Source organism: Heterodontus francisci, chromosome 4 (assembly GCF_036365525.1).
Source record: "Heterodontus francisci isolate sHetFra1 chromosome 4, sHetFra1.hap1, whole genome shotgun sequence".
NCBI lineage: Eukaryota > Metazoa > Chordata > Chondrichthyes > Heterodontiformes > Heterodontidae > Heterodontus > Heterodontus francisci.
In genome coordinates this window covers 85,707,129-85,723,453 of record NC_090374.1, presented here as the reverse complement: position 1 = coordinate 85,723,453, position 16,325 = coordinate 85,707,129, and the positions used below count along the sequence as shown (strand labels likewise).

Sequence of the window (16,325 nt, the reverse complement as noted above, 5' to 3'; positions counted from 1 at the left end):
GTGGGGTTACTGAATATTTATAATAAAAGAAGTGTAGGCAGTGCACAGCAGGCCAGTCAATATTTGAAAGAGGCGAGAGGAATTAATATTTCAGATGTAGCCTAGTTATCTTTCTCTTTCAAATACTGACTCAACTGATGCCCGTTTTTGCAATAAGGTAAGCAGGGGTCGAAAGGCTCCCCTCTTTTCCCCCTCCCTGTTTGACCACAACAGGGATTATTTCTTTTAAACAGTGAATGTGCTTACCAATTCAATGAATGTTTAATCCATTTTGTGCTCTGATCATAAAAGAACCAATCGGACAGGTTTTCTTGAATTTAAACGAGAAAAAGGTTAGTTTATTGTACTTAAAATCAAAACCCGATCTATGTAACAAAAAAAATAAACTACATTCCAACTTTCACACACACACATACACACGAGAAGGGTCGTGAGTCTTTGGAACTCTTCCTCAAAAGGCGGTGGAAGCAGAGTCCTTAAATACGTTTCAGGCAGAGGTAGATAGATTCTTGATAAGCACGGGAGTGAAAGGTTATCGGGGGTAGGTGGTAATGTAGAGAAGTCAGTTCAGCCATGAAGTTATTGAATGGCAGACCAGGCTTAAGGGGCCGAATGGCCTACTCCTCCTAATTCATATGTTCGTATGAATCACACACACGCAAATAGGTTACAGACTGATGAAGAATAGTTTGGTTGGATTAGAGTCCAGAACAAATAAAAATAATATACAGTCTGTGGGGTCTGGAAATTCAGTTGTCTTCCGGCTGAATTCGTGATTCTGATGTCTCTGGCTGGTCGAAGTGCACGTGCAGCTGGTCCACCTGATTCAGGGTTTTCTTGGAGACAGTGATGTAGGTGGCTTTATCCCCCAGGGTCTTTGTGTGTAGCAATGATAGACTTGGATGTTCCGCAGTCGCAGACAAGTTTCAAAGCTTGCAGTTTAACCTGAAGAGAGAGAGACAGCCCCACCGGGGTCCTGCACTGATTAGCTCTCAAAGCTTATCTGCTGTGTGTAACAAACCTCCAAGTTTCACTGGGAAGACTGTCACATGATTCTTTCAGTGTATTCTTTTGTTCTTTTAATGAGATCCAATGTCTAAGCATCCCAAATCTCTCTTGGGTCTTATCATTTCAATGTTTACCTCCTGGAAGTCCATCTCCACTAGTGTATGCTCCAAGATGGCTTTGAATGTCTTGCTATCCAGGGCGATACCAGATAATTTACTCAACTGTTCAAGCCATTGTTCTGGATGCAAGCTATTTAGACATGCATCTCCACTTCAATGCCTTGGAATGTGAGATACTTCAATGCAAATTGTGGTGGCCATCTTGGCTGCCAGTTTTAAAAGTTTAATGTAGGTTTCCAACCGATGAATTAACAATCCTGATTCAACATAACATGTTTTCCTGACACCATTCACACCATTTTCTGTTTCTGTTTCAGATTCCCAGCATTCAGAGGTTTTCTTTTTATTTTAACATATACATATTTTAACATTTGAAATGTAGCCCTAGAAATGGTAGCTAAAGTGACCTGAAAAGCCATGAGGTATTCCTGTCCTTACTAACGCCACCTGTTCCATTCCCCCCAAAGTCTCATGGTTCTCTGCTTATAAATGAGAGTCTTATGCTTCCTTCCCCTCCTGTTCCACCGAACACCTTGGTTATCGCTTCATGTACCCAAGTTCTCAATGCCATTTAACAATTTAAAAATTCACAAATAGAGAGATTACACTTCCAACTTGAGGGATTGCTTTGATAATATTGCAAATAAAAAATTAAAAACTTTGTTAAAATGAGGATTGCGATGTATTTACCTTGTAGTTGTTATCTTGGTTAGAATAAAAAATATCACAATATGCTAATTTAGCAAAACAGTTTGGCTCTGAAATACCACAGAGCTTGATCCTAGCATTAAGTTAGGATCACGCCCGCTGGTGCCTGACAGTGCTGACCTTGATGGAGTTTGTGGTGTCACTGGGATGGCAGCTTATTTGACTGGGCCTATGGGCTCCTACATTGTCACAGGCATATATCTGACACCAGACAGCCCCATGCTGCTTGAAGCTCTGATGCCCATCTGCCTTCTGCTCCTGAAGAAGCCTTCTCAGTGACCCCTTTCGTCCCTTTACATGGACAGGAAGTTGCACATGCTATTTGTTTTAAAGAATTTAACTCCTCCTTCAGGTGTTCGTGCCTCTTGTCCAGCCAGGAACCCCACAATCATCTCCACTTGTGCCTTTCTGGATTCCAGAATGCCTCAACTGTACTGGGAAAGTGGGAAACGCCTAGGGTAGGAAGCTCCGCCATCCTCAGGCCCACACTTCTGCATCAGCACCATTTCTCCCAGCACTGAAGTGCAGTGGGCCATCGTGGAAGCCCCCTGTCGACCAGCATGTGAGCTCTTGCTAAAACTCAACCCTGTTAAGTTGAGCTACGTATGGGTTTTTGGCACAGACTTTCTGCTCCTTCTACAAAAGCATTTTCTACACCCACATGTGAAAATAACCTAAAACACATAGACACGCTCTTCTACAACTTCAAATTAGGATGCCTCCACATTAGGCAGGTTGGTTAAAAGAAAGTTCTGTGGTAATGTTTTAAAAATTATGGTGTATAATTATCAGAATCTGCACCTGTTTGTGCAGACCTGGTGTGCAACAACAACTTGTATTTTTATAGCTCCTTTAGTGTAATACCTTCTCAAGGGTAATTAGGGATGGGCAATAAATGCTGGCCTAACCAGCGATGGCCACATCCCATAAATGAATAAAATGTCCCAAGGTGCTTCACAAGAGCATAATGATTAAGCCACACAAAAAGATATTAAGGCAGATGACCAAAAGTTTGATGTAATTTTTAAGGTCGGAAAGATAGATAGCGATGTGCAAAGGTTTCGGGAGGAAGTTCCAGAGCTTAGGGCCTAAGGTGGTGAGGTAGAGCTGGGTATTCACAGCGTTGATGTAAAAAACGCTGTGTTTTCAAATGCTGTCAAAGGCAGCATGTAGATGAGAAACAGGGAATCAGGCTACATCTTTAGGGGAGTGGGAAGAGAAGCCATTGATAGGAATTCTCTGGCTCCGATTAGATAGATAAGAATGGAATGAGGTAAGTCCAGTTCTACCCAATTGGACGAGGGTGGAGAGGCTTTGGGTGGTGATGGTGTGGTCACCTGTGTCAAAGGTTGCAGACAGGTCAAGAAGGACAAGGAGGGATAGTTTACCTTTGTCCCAGTCACTTCGGATTTTATTTCTGACTTTCCTAAGAGCTGTTAAAATATTGTGGCAGGGGCGGAAAGCTGATTGGAGAGATTCAAACATAAAGTTCTGGGTAAGATGGGCATGGATATGGAAGGTGACAACTTTGGAGAGGAAAGGGAGATTGAAGTTGGGGTGGTAATTTGTAAGGATGGTGGGGGAAAGGGATTTTTTGAGACGGGGTGATGATGGCAGATTTGAACCAGAGGGGGCAGAACCTGAGGGAGAACCATGAACAATATCAGCTAACATGGGGATCAAGAATAGAAGTGGTCAACAGTTCAATGGGAATAGGGTCGAGGGAGCAGGAGGTGGGCCTCATAGATCAAATGAGCTTGGAAAGGTCATGTGAGGAGATCAGAGAGAAACTAGAGAAAGATGCATTTTCAGAGCTAGGGCAGCGGGGAACCTTAGAGGAAGTTTGGCCTGGTGGGATAGTGGCTGGCAGGCTCATGCAGAGTCAGCTGACTGGTTGGTTTCTATCTTAGTCACAAAGTGGGGATTGATGAAAAGATGCATGATGGCAGGAAAGAAATTGTGTGTTCAACACCCATTCATGATGTCAGTAAATGGGAACCTGGAGTTACTTATTACATCATATTTACAACAGAGAAACAGGCCATTCAGCCCAACTGGTCTATGCCAGTGTTGGTGCTCCACATGAGCCTAAGGGTGGCACAGTGGCGCAGTGGTTAGCACCGCAGCCTCACAGCTCCAGGGACCCGGGTTCGATTCCGGGTACTGCCTGTGTGGAGTTTGCAAGTTCTCCCTGTGTCTACGTGGGTTTTCTCCGGGTGCTCCGGTTTCCTCCCACAAGCCAAAAGACTTGCAGGTTGATAGGTTAATTGGCCATGATAAATTGTCACTAGTATAGGTAGGTGGTAGGGAAATATAGGGACAGGTGAGGATGTTTGGTAGGAATATGGGATTAGTGTAGGATTAGTATAAATGGGTGGTTGATGGTCGGCACAGACTCGGTGGGCCGAAGGGCCTGTTTCAGTGCTGTATCTCTAATCTAATCTAATCTTCTCCAGCTTTACTTTTGCTAATCCTATCAGCATATCCTTCTTGCCATTCTTCCTTATGCACTTATCTAGCTTCCCTTCAGATGCATCAAACTATTTGCCTCAGTTACTGCATGTAGTAAAAAAGTTATGTAAATAAATCTAGATTCCCTGTTGGTTAATTTATTATGATCTATAAATGGATCATGGTTCTGTAGTGAAGTATTTTCATCTTCATTTTCCTTTTTCCTCCTAAGCTGAAGGAACTCATCAGCCTGGACCTGCGCCACATTACGGAGCTGAATAATGAAACAGTCATGGAGGTGGTGAAGAAATGCAAAAACTTAAGCTCTCTGAATCTATGTCTGAATTGGAGCATTAATGACAGGTACAGCTGTACTTTGAGTGCATGCATTAGATTAATATAAACTGTGCAAACTTCAACAAAACACTTGTTTTTATTCTCTTGCCACATAGTTAAGGATTATGGCCAAAATGAATCATTATGCCATTGCAATTTGTAAGCTCCAATAATTTCCTTTCCAAAGTCAGAGTAGGAACATTTTTAAGAAAAAAAATTCTCAAGTATTTTAAGAGTTAATCATTCCATTAATATTTAATTGAGGCGGTCTTCTTGAGGAGAAAAAAGAAACCTTTGCTCAGCCAGGTTACAGATCATGAGTGAAAGTAGCTTCATTACAGCAACTGCTTCAGATTAGGTGAGATTGCTAAATGTGATCTATACTATTTGCTTTCTCACTGGCTAATGAGGCTTAAACTTTGAATGAATTTGGATATTATATGAATTTATTGTGAACAGTTTGATTTCAATTAGATTGCATTATGTAGGAGTTACTTTACTTGATGTCAGTGAAACCGTTTGGAAACACTTTCATTAGTTTCTAAATACTGTAGGGTGAAATTTATTGATTTTCTTTTCCAGTGAAGTCAATGGAAAAGGAAGTCAGGTGAGGTGCAAAACTGGCTGCCGATTCGCTATTGCCGTTTTTATGCAACCCACAAGAGCAATATCACCACTTGTGATTCTGCAGATCCCTGCAGCACAGATTTTAATATCAAACAAAAACAAATTGTGCTGTGTTTAATTTTAAAACTTAATTTATGACTGCACACCTCCAGCTGCTAAGATATAATAGAACCTACTTGACAAAAATTGTAACTAAACATTTATAGTTGATAAAATGTTATATTTTCGTTTTATTAATTTACCCATCCCTGAAAAAATTAGACCTTGTTTGCCCAGATCAGTTTCCAAACTGAGCATGCTGAACGGCACCTTTCTACTGATTTTAAGGTATTATGTGAATGTTCCTCCAGCAGTTCCCTAACTTCCTCCTACAGGTCCACAGGATCTCTTGAAAAGATCTTTTGTTGATTGATATATATAATAGCTACTTCAAAATAGTCAAAGAGGGAGCTGTGAAAATGTGTTTCAAGAGGGTAATTTGGGTTGTGTAGTAGGTTATGTTCTTCCAGCTGTAGGATCTCAGTTCAAGTCCAGCCCAGATTGATGGGATAAAAATCCCTGTTCCACTCCGGAAGGTGTTGGCTTCTCGCTGGGGTAAAGTTCTGTATCACAATTGGCCTCTTTTCAAGTGACCATTCTTTCTGTGCATCTGTCACAAACTATTTGGTGGGGAGCGGGTGGAATGGGGACACTGTAGTCATGCTCATTGAGTATCCTCACCAAATATCACACAACATGCTTCATGCAGGGATTCTGAGGATAATGATAAGGAGCAGTGCACTTGGCTCTCCCTAGCCCAGGGAAACTGAGGGCAGTTAAAGCATTTTGACTGCCATCATCTCACTTCACAGACACTGGGTACCGCCATATTCTTTACGGCTCAGCTTTTAACTGGATACATTTGCTGAGCTATTCATGAAGTTGCTGCTAACTTTAAAGCTCTTGTACGAAAGGAGTTTTGTGGTTCCTATTTTGTTCCTAACAACTAAAAATTGATGGTCAAAACAAGAGTTTTAGATAATAATGGTTCCATAGTTTACTTGAGCCAGGCAAATATGATGGTATGGTGAAATCCAGCTTGTAACATTTATGTCCACTTAGTACAGTTCATTCTGGGAACGCTAACATTTTGTTCTTCCTTTGCATCTTTCTGGCTCTTTTGTGGTCTGTAGCGCTACTGTAAATTATTTTGTAGAATTTTGGTACGTGAACAGTGAAGATAACTGTTTTAGAAACAATTCAGTTTTTTGAAGCTTTATTTGTGCAACCAGAAAGCACACAAGGTGACAACTATTTCATGCTTCCTAGAATGTATTGCATGTTGATGCTGCATAGATGCTCTCCTGAAGGAGGAAAATGCAGTGGATTTTTTTAAATAGGAGGATTGCATTTATGGGGCAATTGGGGAAATTCATACATTTTAATAACAATGTTTTCTTAAACATAAATTGTTTCAGTAATTTGTGAAGATGTTTTTAATTGGATAGTGAACAAAAATATGTTTTACTAATTCCTAGGATACATCTTTAGCCAATATTGTAATTGCTAGCTGCAATAGAAATCCATTATCGAAAGAGATAGTGTAAGAAATACAATCTGATGAAACATTTAATGCTTTTTCAAGTTGGAGGGAATTTTACAGATTGAGTGAGAGAGAATGCAACGTAGCAGAGAAAGGGTATTCCAGATACCTTATGGAACTTTTGGCAGAAACTGATTATTTTCAGAAAGACACTGTAGCAATAGAGCTGCAGATTTTCAAGTGCACCCACAACAGATCAACAATGTAGTTCACTATTGAGTTATTAAAGACCTTCCTCATGCTCTTTGTTTCCCCTCATCACAACAGAGGTTGCAATTCATATTTTTTTCATTCATTCATGGGATGTGAGCATTGCTGGTTGGGGGAGGATTTATTTTCCATCCCTAATTATTCTTGAGAAGTTGGTGGTGAGCTGCTGCCTTGTAGTCTGTGTTGTGAAGGTATTCCCACATTGCTGTTTGGTAGGGAGTTCCAGGATTTTGACTCAGCAACATTGAAGGAAAGGTGATATATTTCCAAGTTAGGATGGTGGGTGACTTGGAGGGGAGCATCTCTCTGGTAAATGTGATACTTTAATGCATTGTCTAAGTCAGGTCACCTGGTTGCTGACATGAAATGCATAAGTAATTTCAAAACAGCTAGGAAGGGCATTTTCATTTCGGGCATAGCAGTCAGCCTCACAGAAACATCCCAGGTTTGATTCCTGTTCTCCAAGAGCTAGATGATCCCACCTAAGGTGGTATGGGTACACCAGTTTGCCTCTAGGTTCAGCAGATGTAAAAGCAGCCAGTTAAATAAGTATCTTGACTCTGAGCATTGACCATATTAGCACAGGTTCTGGTGAAGAGAGGGCATGAAAAAAGAGATTGGCAGCTAACATTAAAGGGAACCCCAAAGTTTTCTAAAAGGGTGATTAAAGGAGGATTTGGGCCGATTCGGGACCATAAAGGGGATTTACGCATGCAGGCAGAGGGAATAGCTGAGGTATTAAATGAGACTTTGCATCTGTCTTTACCAAGGAAGAAGATGCAACCCAGACAATGGTGAAAGAGGAGGTGATTCAGATGTTAAACAGGCAGATATCCATTCACCAAAATGAGGAAGCCTATGACATTCTCTGATCCACAACTGTTTTATTGTCAATTTACAGTTTAGTCCAAATATCAGTTCCCACTCTTCCCTTCTGGACTAACTTTCTCTCTAGAGGTAACTCCCTGATTGGGGAAAAACCCAGCCCTTAAATGCAAACTGCAATGAGCATCACCTGCTCTCTATTAATACTGAATTAAATCCTGTTTCATTAAAAGGGACCAGCATTTTCAATATAGACATCAGACACTAGAAGGGTTTAAAATTGATAAGGAGGATGTATTAGATAGACTGTCAGTACTTAAAGTGAATAAAGCACCAGGACTGGATGAGATGCATCCAAGGATATTGAGGGAAGTGAGGGTAGAAATCACGGAGGCACTGGCCATAATTTTTCAGTCTTCCTTAGACTCGGGGGTGATGCCAGAGGACTGGAGAATTGCAAACGTTACACCCTTGTTCAAAAAAGGGTGTAAAGACAAGCTCAGCAACTACAGGCCAGTCAGTTCAATTTCGGTGGTGGGGAAACTTCTAGAAAGAATAATTTGGTACAAAATTAATAGTCGCGTGGACAAATGCGGGTTAATTAAAGAAAGCAGCATGGATTTCTTGTGGGAAAGTCATGTTCGACTAACTTGCTGGAGTTTTTTTGAAGAGGTAACAGACGGTTGATGAGGGCAATACAGTTGATGGTGCAGTTGGACTTTCAAAAGGCGTTTGATACAGTGCTACACAACAGACTTGTGAGCAGAGTTGTAGCTCATGGAATAAAAGGAACGGTAGGAATATGAATACGGAATTGGCTGAGTGACAGGAAACAAAGAGTAGTTGTTAATGGATGTTTTTGGGGTTGGAAGAAGGTTTGTTGTGGAGTTCCCCAGGGATCAGTGTTGGGACCCTTCCTTTTCCTGATATATATTAATGGCCTAGACCTTGCTGTACAGGGCACAATTTCAAAGTTTGCGGATGAAATGAAACTTGGAAGCATTGTGAACTGTCAGGAGGATAGTGTAGAACTGCAAAAGGACATAGACAAGTTGGTGCAGTGGGCAGATAGGTGGCAGATGAAGTTCAATGCAGAGAAATGTGAAGTGATTCATTTTGGTAGGAAGAACATGGAAAGACAATATAAAATAAACTGTACAATTCTAAAGGGGATACAGGAGCAGAGGGACCTGTGTGTATATGTGTATAAGTCATTGACGGTGGCAGAACAGTTTGAGAGAGTGAGTTTCCTGGGCTTTATTAATAGGGGCATAGAGTACAAGAGCAAGGAAGTTATGTTGAACTTATATAAGACACTAGTTTGGCCTCAGCTGGAGTATTGTGTCCAGTTTTGGGTGCTGCACTTTAGGAAAGATGTGAGGACATTGGAAAGCGTGGAGAAAAGATTTACGAAAATGGTTCCAGTGATGAAGAACTTCAGTTATGAAGATAGACTGGAGAAGTTGGGCGGCGCAGTGGTTAGCACCGCAGCCTCACAGCTCCAGCGACCCGGGTTCAATTCTGGGTACTGCCTGTGTGGAGTTTGCAAGTTCTCCCTGTGTCTGCGTGGGTTTTCGCCGGGTGCTCCGGTTTCCTCCCACAGCCAAAGACTTGCAGGTTGATAGGTAAATTGGCCATTATAAATTGCCCCTAGTATAGGTAGGTGGTAGAGGAATATAGGGACAAGTGGGGATGTGGTAGGAATATGGGATTAGTATAAATGGGTGGTTGATGGTCGGCACAGACTCGGTGGGCTGAAGGGCCTGTTTCAGTGCTGTATCTCTAAATAAATAAATAAAAGTTGGGACTCTTTTCCTTGGAGAAGAGAAGGCTGAGAGGAGATTTGATAGAGGTATTCAAAATCATGAAGGGTCTAGACAGAGTAGATAGAGAGAAACTGTTCACACTCATGAAAGGATGGAGAACGAGAGGGCACAGATTTAAAGTAAAGCGAAGAGAAGCAGAAGCAACATGAGGAAAAACTTTCACGCATCAAGTGGTTAAGATCTGGAATGCGCTGCCTGAGTGTGGTGGAGGCAGGTTCAATTGAGGCATTAAAAAGAGAATTATATTGTTACATGATAAAGAAGAATGTGCAGGGTTAGAGGGAGAAGGCGGGGGAATGGCACTAAGCTGTCTTTCAGAGAGCGGTGCAGACACAGTGGGCTGAATGGCCTCCTTCAATGCTGTAACAATTCTGTGAATCGGTGAAATTATACTCCAGCAGGTATAAAAAGTGGAAATCCATATTAAAAACAGTGGATTCTGTAAATGTACAGAACTGACACCGTGGCAAATTTTCAGGGTATAAGAAAAAATTTAATTGTAGCCTAGTGTCACAACCATAGATATTTCTCACATAATGTAATCATACAGTAATAACTCATCAAAAGTTATAACTCACCAAAATTCAAAATTGGTAACAGATTAAATTTGTTTAGATGAGTTGGCTGGAATTAGCGATTTCCCAACCTTGTAATTTATCATTTACATCCTCGCATAAGCTGTGCTGATTCAAGAACATGGAAGTCTTGCGCAGAACTTTTTTCCTCTCTTTTGTTAAAACTTAAATATCGAGCTACTCTTTTTTTCATTACAGACATCTTCTGGCAGCAATAGAATAACTTTCAGCCACTCATCCAATTTTGATAGATATAAAATATTACAACTTTTATAGCCACACAGGGATGAATGCAAACATTGTATGTGCGCAGTATCCGTTCGTCTGCCAGAGTGCTGTCATTTCCAAACTGTTTCATAGAACAGTCATATTTCCAAGAAATGTACATTCAAGGACCAGAGAGTGGTTCTGTCAGAATATAATCGGCTTTACATTTTGAATGTCACATCGTACAGGAGTTTAGGAGGTGTGATAGGAGAATACTGGTCTGAGTAATTTCACTTGGGAATTCAACTCAGAAGATTATCTGCAACAGCAAAGGTATAAACTGCTATTTTTCCTCCCCTTCTGCTAACAGCTCCAGTATGTAGAACAGGAGCTGTCATTCTTTTTGGAACCATTAAATCATTCACTATTCTTTTATATTACTTCACTAACCTTTATAAATATTACCCATATGTCCCATTAAATATACAGAAGTACACAGACACATTTGTTGTGGCTGGTGATGTGGCTTTTACCATTTTACTGTGGTGACAGTGAGAAATTGCAGGTTTTGTACCAAGGTAGGACACTTCCTAACATTTTACAATGGAGTGTTTGGCATTTTCTGGATTTGAAAGGTCTTAGTCGAAAAGAATTACAAACATAGAACTAACCTGGATTTTTCTAGAGTGATGTTTTTGTAATATGCATTGCAATGCTCTAATTTCAATTGTAACCTTTTTTTAAAAAAGTGAATTAATGTGTATAGCTGTTGAGTTAACCACTAAAGAGCTTGACAATCCTTGTGCAATAATTCAGGACAACACTATTTTAATGTTTTGACTTTAAAGAACTACCAATTACTGTTTCCTTTTTCTCCATCAGAGCTATTGACTTTTCATCATTTAGTTTATGTTGTAAGTTAATGAACAAGATAAGTGTGAATTAAAATTAATACATTTTCTACTTTAGAATTAGACAAAATGGAATGACCTAATGTTGCAAGGAGAAGTTGTTACAACCGAGGCAGGAGTAATGCACTGTCAGTTCAGTCCCAATACAGGTCGCAGCATATTAAAGTTTTCCCAGATCTGGCAGCATCTGTGGAGAGAGAAGCAGAGTTAACGTTTCAGGTTAGTGACCTGTCATCAGAATCCGTTAACTTTGCTCTCTCAACAGATGCTGCCAGATCTGCTGCGTATTTCCAGCATTTCTTGCTTTTATTTCAGATTTCCAGCATCTGCAGCATTTTGCTTTTATTAAAGTTTTCCCACCTACTGAAAATTAGCCTAATTAAAACACTTTAGTAACCCCCAGAATAAAACAGATCAAACCAGATATCTTTAAAACAACAACAAATTTACGAGTGATTAATAAACTAAATCTTAAACACTATTAAGATAAACTTATGTCTAAAGACTTTATAACTTATTTTCTCTTAACCCTAATGCACACACACACGCATGCATTCAAAAATCAACGGTTAACCGGTTTAAAAAAGTATTTCTTAGGAATAAAATATGTTGCTGGAGTGTAAGTCCTGGTGAGTTACATTCCTGTTGGTGAGGTGTCCCAGATTAGAACAATCAGATGCCACTCAAAGTCTCCAGGCGAATTCGACAAAACAGTCTTTTAATAGATAGGCATTCGAAGCAGTTAGGTTACAACAGGCATCACACAGTTCTCTTAACAAGGAGTATAGCCACAGGTCTATTTGGATTCTAAAATTGGTAGTTTTTCAGTAGAAACTTTACTGAGAATTCCAGCAAACAGAAAAAAACGACAGAGTCCCTCTTGAAGGCAAATGTTCTTTTTTTCCAGGGTTTTTCTTTCTTCCCTTAGGCAATACAGTGCTTGAAGATAAATATAGATTTTCCTGCCAAGAGAAATAGACAGCTTCTTCCTTCCAAGCAGGCTTTGCTGGACTCTAGTTCAAACCAGTTGAAGCCAGTCTTTATCCACGGTTAAAAGTTACAGTACACCATGTGACCTTCTCGCTCTGCTGCTGTGGCCTAGGAAACAGGTGCAGCTGGCACACTGTGCTCAGTCTTAAAGGAACACTGCTTTTAAAGAGTCTTAAAGGCATACTGTTTTAAACAGAGGAGAAAAAACAGTTCCGTGACAAAGTGCATTACTGTTCGATGTTCTACGTACTAGAAGATAGGTAGCAAAAGATAATTGGAATGGTTTGATCCAAAGTTAAATATTGTTTTGGTCGGATATAGAAACCTAACTGTGTGATATTTAATGATGATGTAATCATGTGAAAGCAAATAATTGTCATTCATTTCTAAACACTTAACAGTTTCAACCTGAGTTTCTAATAAGGTATGGCAAGTTATATAGAGTTCCAATCAGCATGATCGCTATTTAAGTTGTACTTGTGACCTGCAAAATGACATAGTATTTCCCTTACATTTGCTTGGAGCATTTAATGTATTTGAGTGGATACATGACTTGAGTTTAATGATGTGTTTGACACAAGTTTTGTATGTATGGATTTCAGCAAATGTATTGTTGTTCATACTGTGGTGACACTGCAGCTTTGGGCTGTAGGATTGCTTTGTTTAGATATTGTCACATGGCTGTTGGAGACAAGCTGGAGACCGTGTACATGTAAATATACGCGTGAATACAGGCGATGGTAGCATAGTGATAATGCTACTGGACAAGTAATCCGGAGGCCCAAACTAATACTCGAGACATGAGTTGGTAAATCCCACCATGGCAGCTGGAGGAATTCAAATTCAATTAATTAATAAATCTGAAGTAAAAAAGCTAGTCTTAGTAATAATGTTTATGAGATTACCCAATTTCTGTAAAAACCCATCTGGTTCACTAATGTCCTTCAGGGGAGGAAATTTGCCATCCTGACCTGATCTGGCCAACACGTGACTCCAGACCCACAGCAATGTGGTTGACTGTTAACTGCCCTCTGAAATGGCCTAGCAAGCCACTCATTTGTTTCAAACCACTATAGAAGAATAACACTGAGGGTGTATCTACACCACATGGACTGTAGCAGTTCAAGGCAGCTCATTGCCACCTTCTGAAGGGAAATGAAGGATGGGCAATAAATGCTAGCCTTGCCAGCAGTGCTCGCATCCCAAGAGGGAATAAAGAAAAACATTTGTCTGAAAGGAGCAGTATTTATGGCAGGCACCAACAATGATGTCTTCAACCTGCCTGATGTTTGGTTAGAGGAAGTTTTGACTTGTCCATGACTTAATGTTGCACAGGCAGGCTGACAGAATGGAACTAGTTTTGGAGTAGAGAAAGGCGGTGGCTGTGTAGAACTGGGTATCAGCAGCATATACTTGGAAGCTGACGCTGACCTGTGCTGATGATGTTGAGGGCTGGCATATAGATGAGGAAAAGGTCGGGCTGAGGATAGATTCTAGGGAAATCTGAGCTGACTTGTAAGGAAGAGAAGAGAAGCCATCGCTCAAGACGCATTGACTGCATCTAGATAAATGAGAATGTTACCATGCAAAGGCAGTCAAATGGAGCTGGAAAAAAGAAGGTAGGCGATTGAGCAATATAGCTTGCCCGCCTGTCAAATGCTGCAGAAAGTTGAAGGAGGAATAACGTAAAATAATTTCTCTTCTGGGTGGATGTCTAATGACAACAGATAGCAAAGATTCCAGTCAGGAGTTTTTGGAGAGATGGGCACAAAGCTGGGAGGCAGTGACACACCCTACAGTATTATAGAGGAAAGGGAAGTTAGAGATGGGTGATAATTAGATGGTATAGGTTTGTGCAGTAAGGAGTAATAATAGTGATTTTTGAAGTGGAGAGGGACTGTGTCTGAGAAAAGCAAACATGCCAACCAGCGGTGGTAATTCGATGATCAGAAGTTGGGTGTGCATCATGGAAGTGATGAACTCCAAGAGGGGAGACACGGGTGAAACTGGGACAGCAACTGATGCATTTAAACTGTGCTGTGTGCTATAATGTATATGTAATTAAAATCTTGTGTTTGGTGTGCACTTACTGTCCACAAACCTTACATCTGATGTCACCTTTTTTTATATTAACATTTGACAGCATTTAACATTGAAATTGTATTTCAGCATTTATCATAGAAACCTGCAAGTAAACATTCTTATGTGAATAGTTGGCCATGACAGAATTGCAGATTCTGATTGCTGGATTCTGCAGTGGTGCAAGTTTCAACTCTTTCTTTAAAAGCTGTCCACCATCTGGTTTCTCTACTTGCAGGTAAATTTATTTTAAAAAATACTTTCTGAGCCATCATCAAGCCTCCTGTTTCAGGTTGTGTTCTCCCCCTGACCTCCGTTTCACACTACTTACTCTAAAGCTGTGAACTTCATGGCTCTGCTAGACTTCATTCTAGCTCCATTTGAAATCTAAAATGAAAACATTGAACACTTAGTTCTGGCTCCCTAATGGCTCCTGGATGCTGTCCTGAGAAATGACAAGAGAAACAATGGCCAGAATTCTTTGTTGGGCAGGAGGTCCTGCCCACCAGTCGAAAAATCGGTGGCGCGCCTGCCTCCGCTGGGTCTGGGGAGCCAGGCTGGGATTTTTCACTCCCCAGGCCCTTAGTTGGTCTTGGGCAGGACTTCTACCTCCTTGAGGCAGGAAATCCCGCCTAATGGAGCCGGCGGCTAATCAGCAGGACGGCAGCTCATAGTCCCAGCAGTGTCACCGGGAGCGGTGGCTGCTGCTGGGATTACATCCAGCCATCTCAAGAAAAGTGAAGGATGGCCCTGGAAGTTAGGTAGGTTTTTAGGGCCTCACCGGGGACAATTGGCCGGGCCCTGGTGAGGCAAGGGGGTCGGTTAGAGGGGGTGGGGGGAGTGTTATCCGTTGGTGGCGGTTGGGGCTTTGTGGGCGGGTCTCTGTGGGAAACAGTGTGCCCAATCAGGAAGCTCCTCCCAGCCTGCAAGAAGGCTGCCTGGTTTTACCAGGTGGGGTTCTTGAGGCTTTTGCCGTCTGGCTGCCAAGGGGAAAATACCCGCGGCGGCAAGAGGAGGTCTTGCAGGTTTTTTCTTGCACTGGAGTGCTGACTTTGGTTGCAATGGAGTGCTACAGTGGAAGTTTGGTAAGTGAGGATAATTAAGGGTTAATTTTATCTTAAATCTAATCTGTCTTTTATTTAGCAGATCAACTTAACAGTTGCTGTTAGGGTTGGGGAAGGTGAGTTTTAAACCAGCTTTAAACAGGGTTCACTCAGGCTCTGCTTGCAGCTGCACCTTGTTAATTAGAGAATTGGTTTAAACCAGTTTCCAGGGGACTAGAGTGAGTCAGTATAAAATTGAGCCATCTTACAGTGCTGACTTTGTTTGCATTGGATTGCTGACTTGGGTTGCAATAGAGTGCGACAGTGGAAGTTTGTTAAGTGAGGAAGTTTGGTAAGGAGGGAGTGAGGAGCTCCTTTCATTTCCCACCTGTCCTCAGAGTGAGGGGAGCCCAGAGCTTCCAAAGAGCACAGCTAACTGGGAGAAGACCTGGAGGGCAGAGTTCCGGACCGGTAAGTATAAAAAACTTACCTCTGGTAAAAAAAAACTGAAAGTGACGTCACAGGAAAGCTGTGACCTGATTGGCTGGTAGGGATTTTTTTTTACTGAATTTGAAAATAAAACATTGATAAAAATTGATTAAAACCCGAATTAACTAATTAATAAGTAGAGTAACTAAACCAGGGGGAGGAGATTACTGTATTTAGTTAGCATTTAATATTTATAGTAGGAATCTAGCACTAGGGACCATATAGTTAGAACAATTTAGTAAGGATTTAATAAGTACTTATTTATCTTAAATTAATTTATTAATTAGTTATTTATTAGTTATTTATTAATTAATTCATTATTAATTAATGTCAGTTAGA

At 40.9% G+C, this 16,325-nt stretch overlaps 1 protein-coding gene across 9 annotated transcripts in view; it reads left to right on the top strand.

Annotated features, from left to right (window-relative positions):
- fbxl17 (F-box and leucine-rich repeat protein 17) overlaps nt 1-16,325 on the top strand; it is an 878,768-nt gene that overhangs the window by 365,764 nt on the left and 496,679 nt on the right. For all 9 annotated transcript variants that reach the window (XM_068029789.1, XM_068029793.1, XM_068029792.1 and 6 more), the window contains one exon: nt 4,519-4,649. In XM_068029789.1, the coding sequence (XP_067885890.1) occupies nt 4,519-4,649 (131 nt within the window). The remainder of the gene's footprint in view (nt 1-4,518; nt 4,650-16,325) is intronic.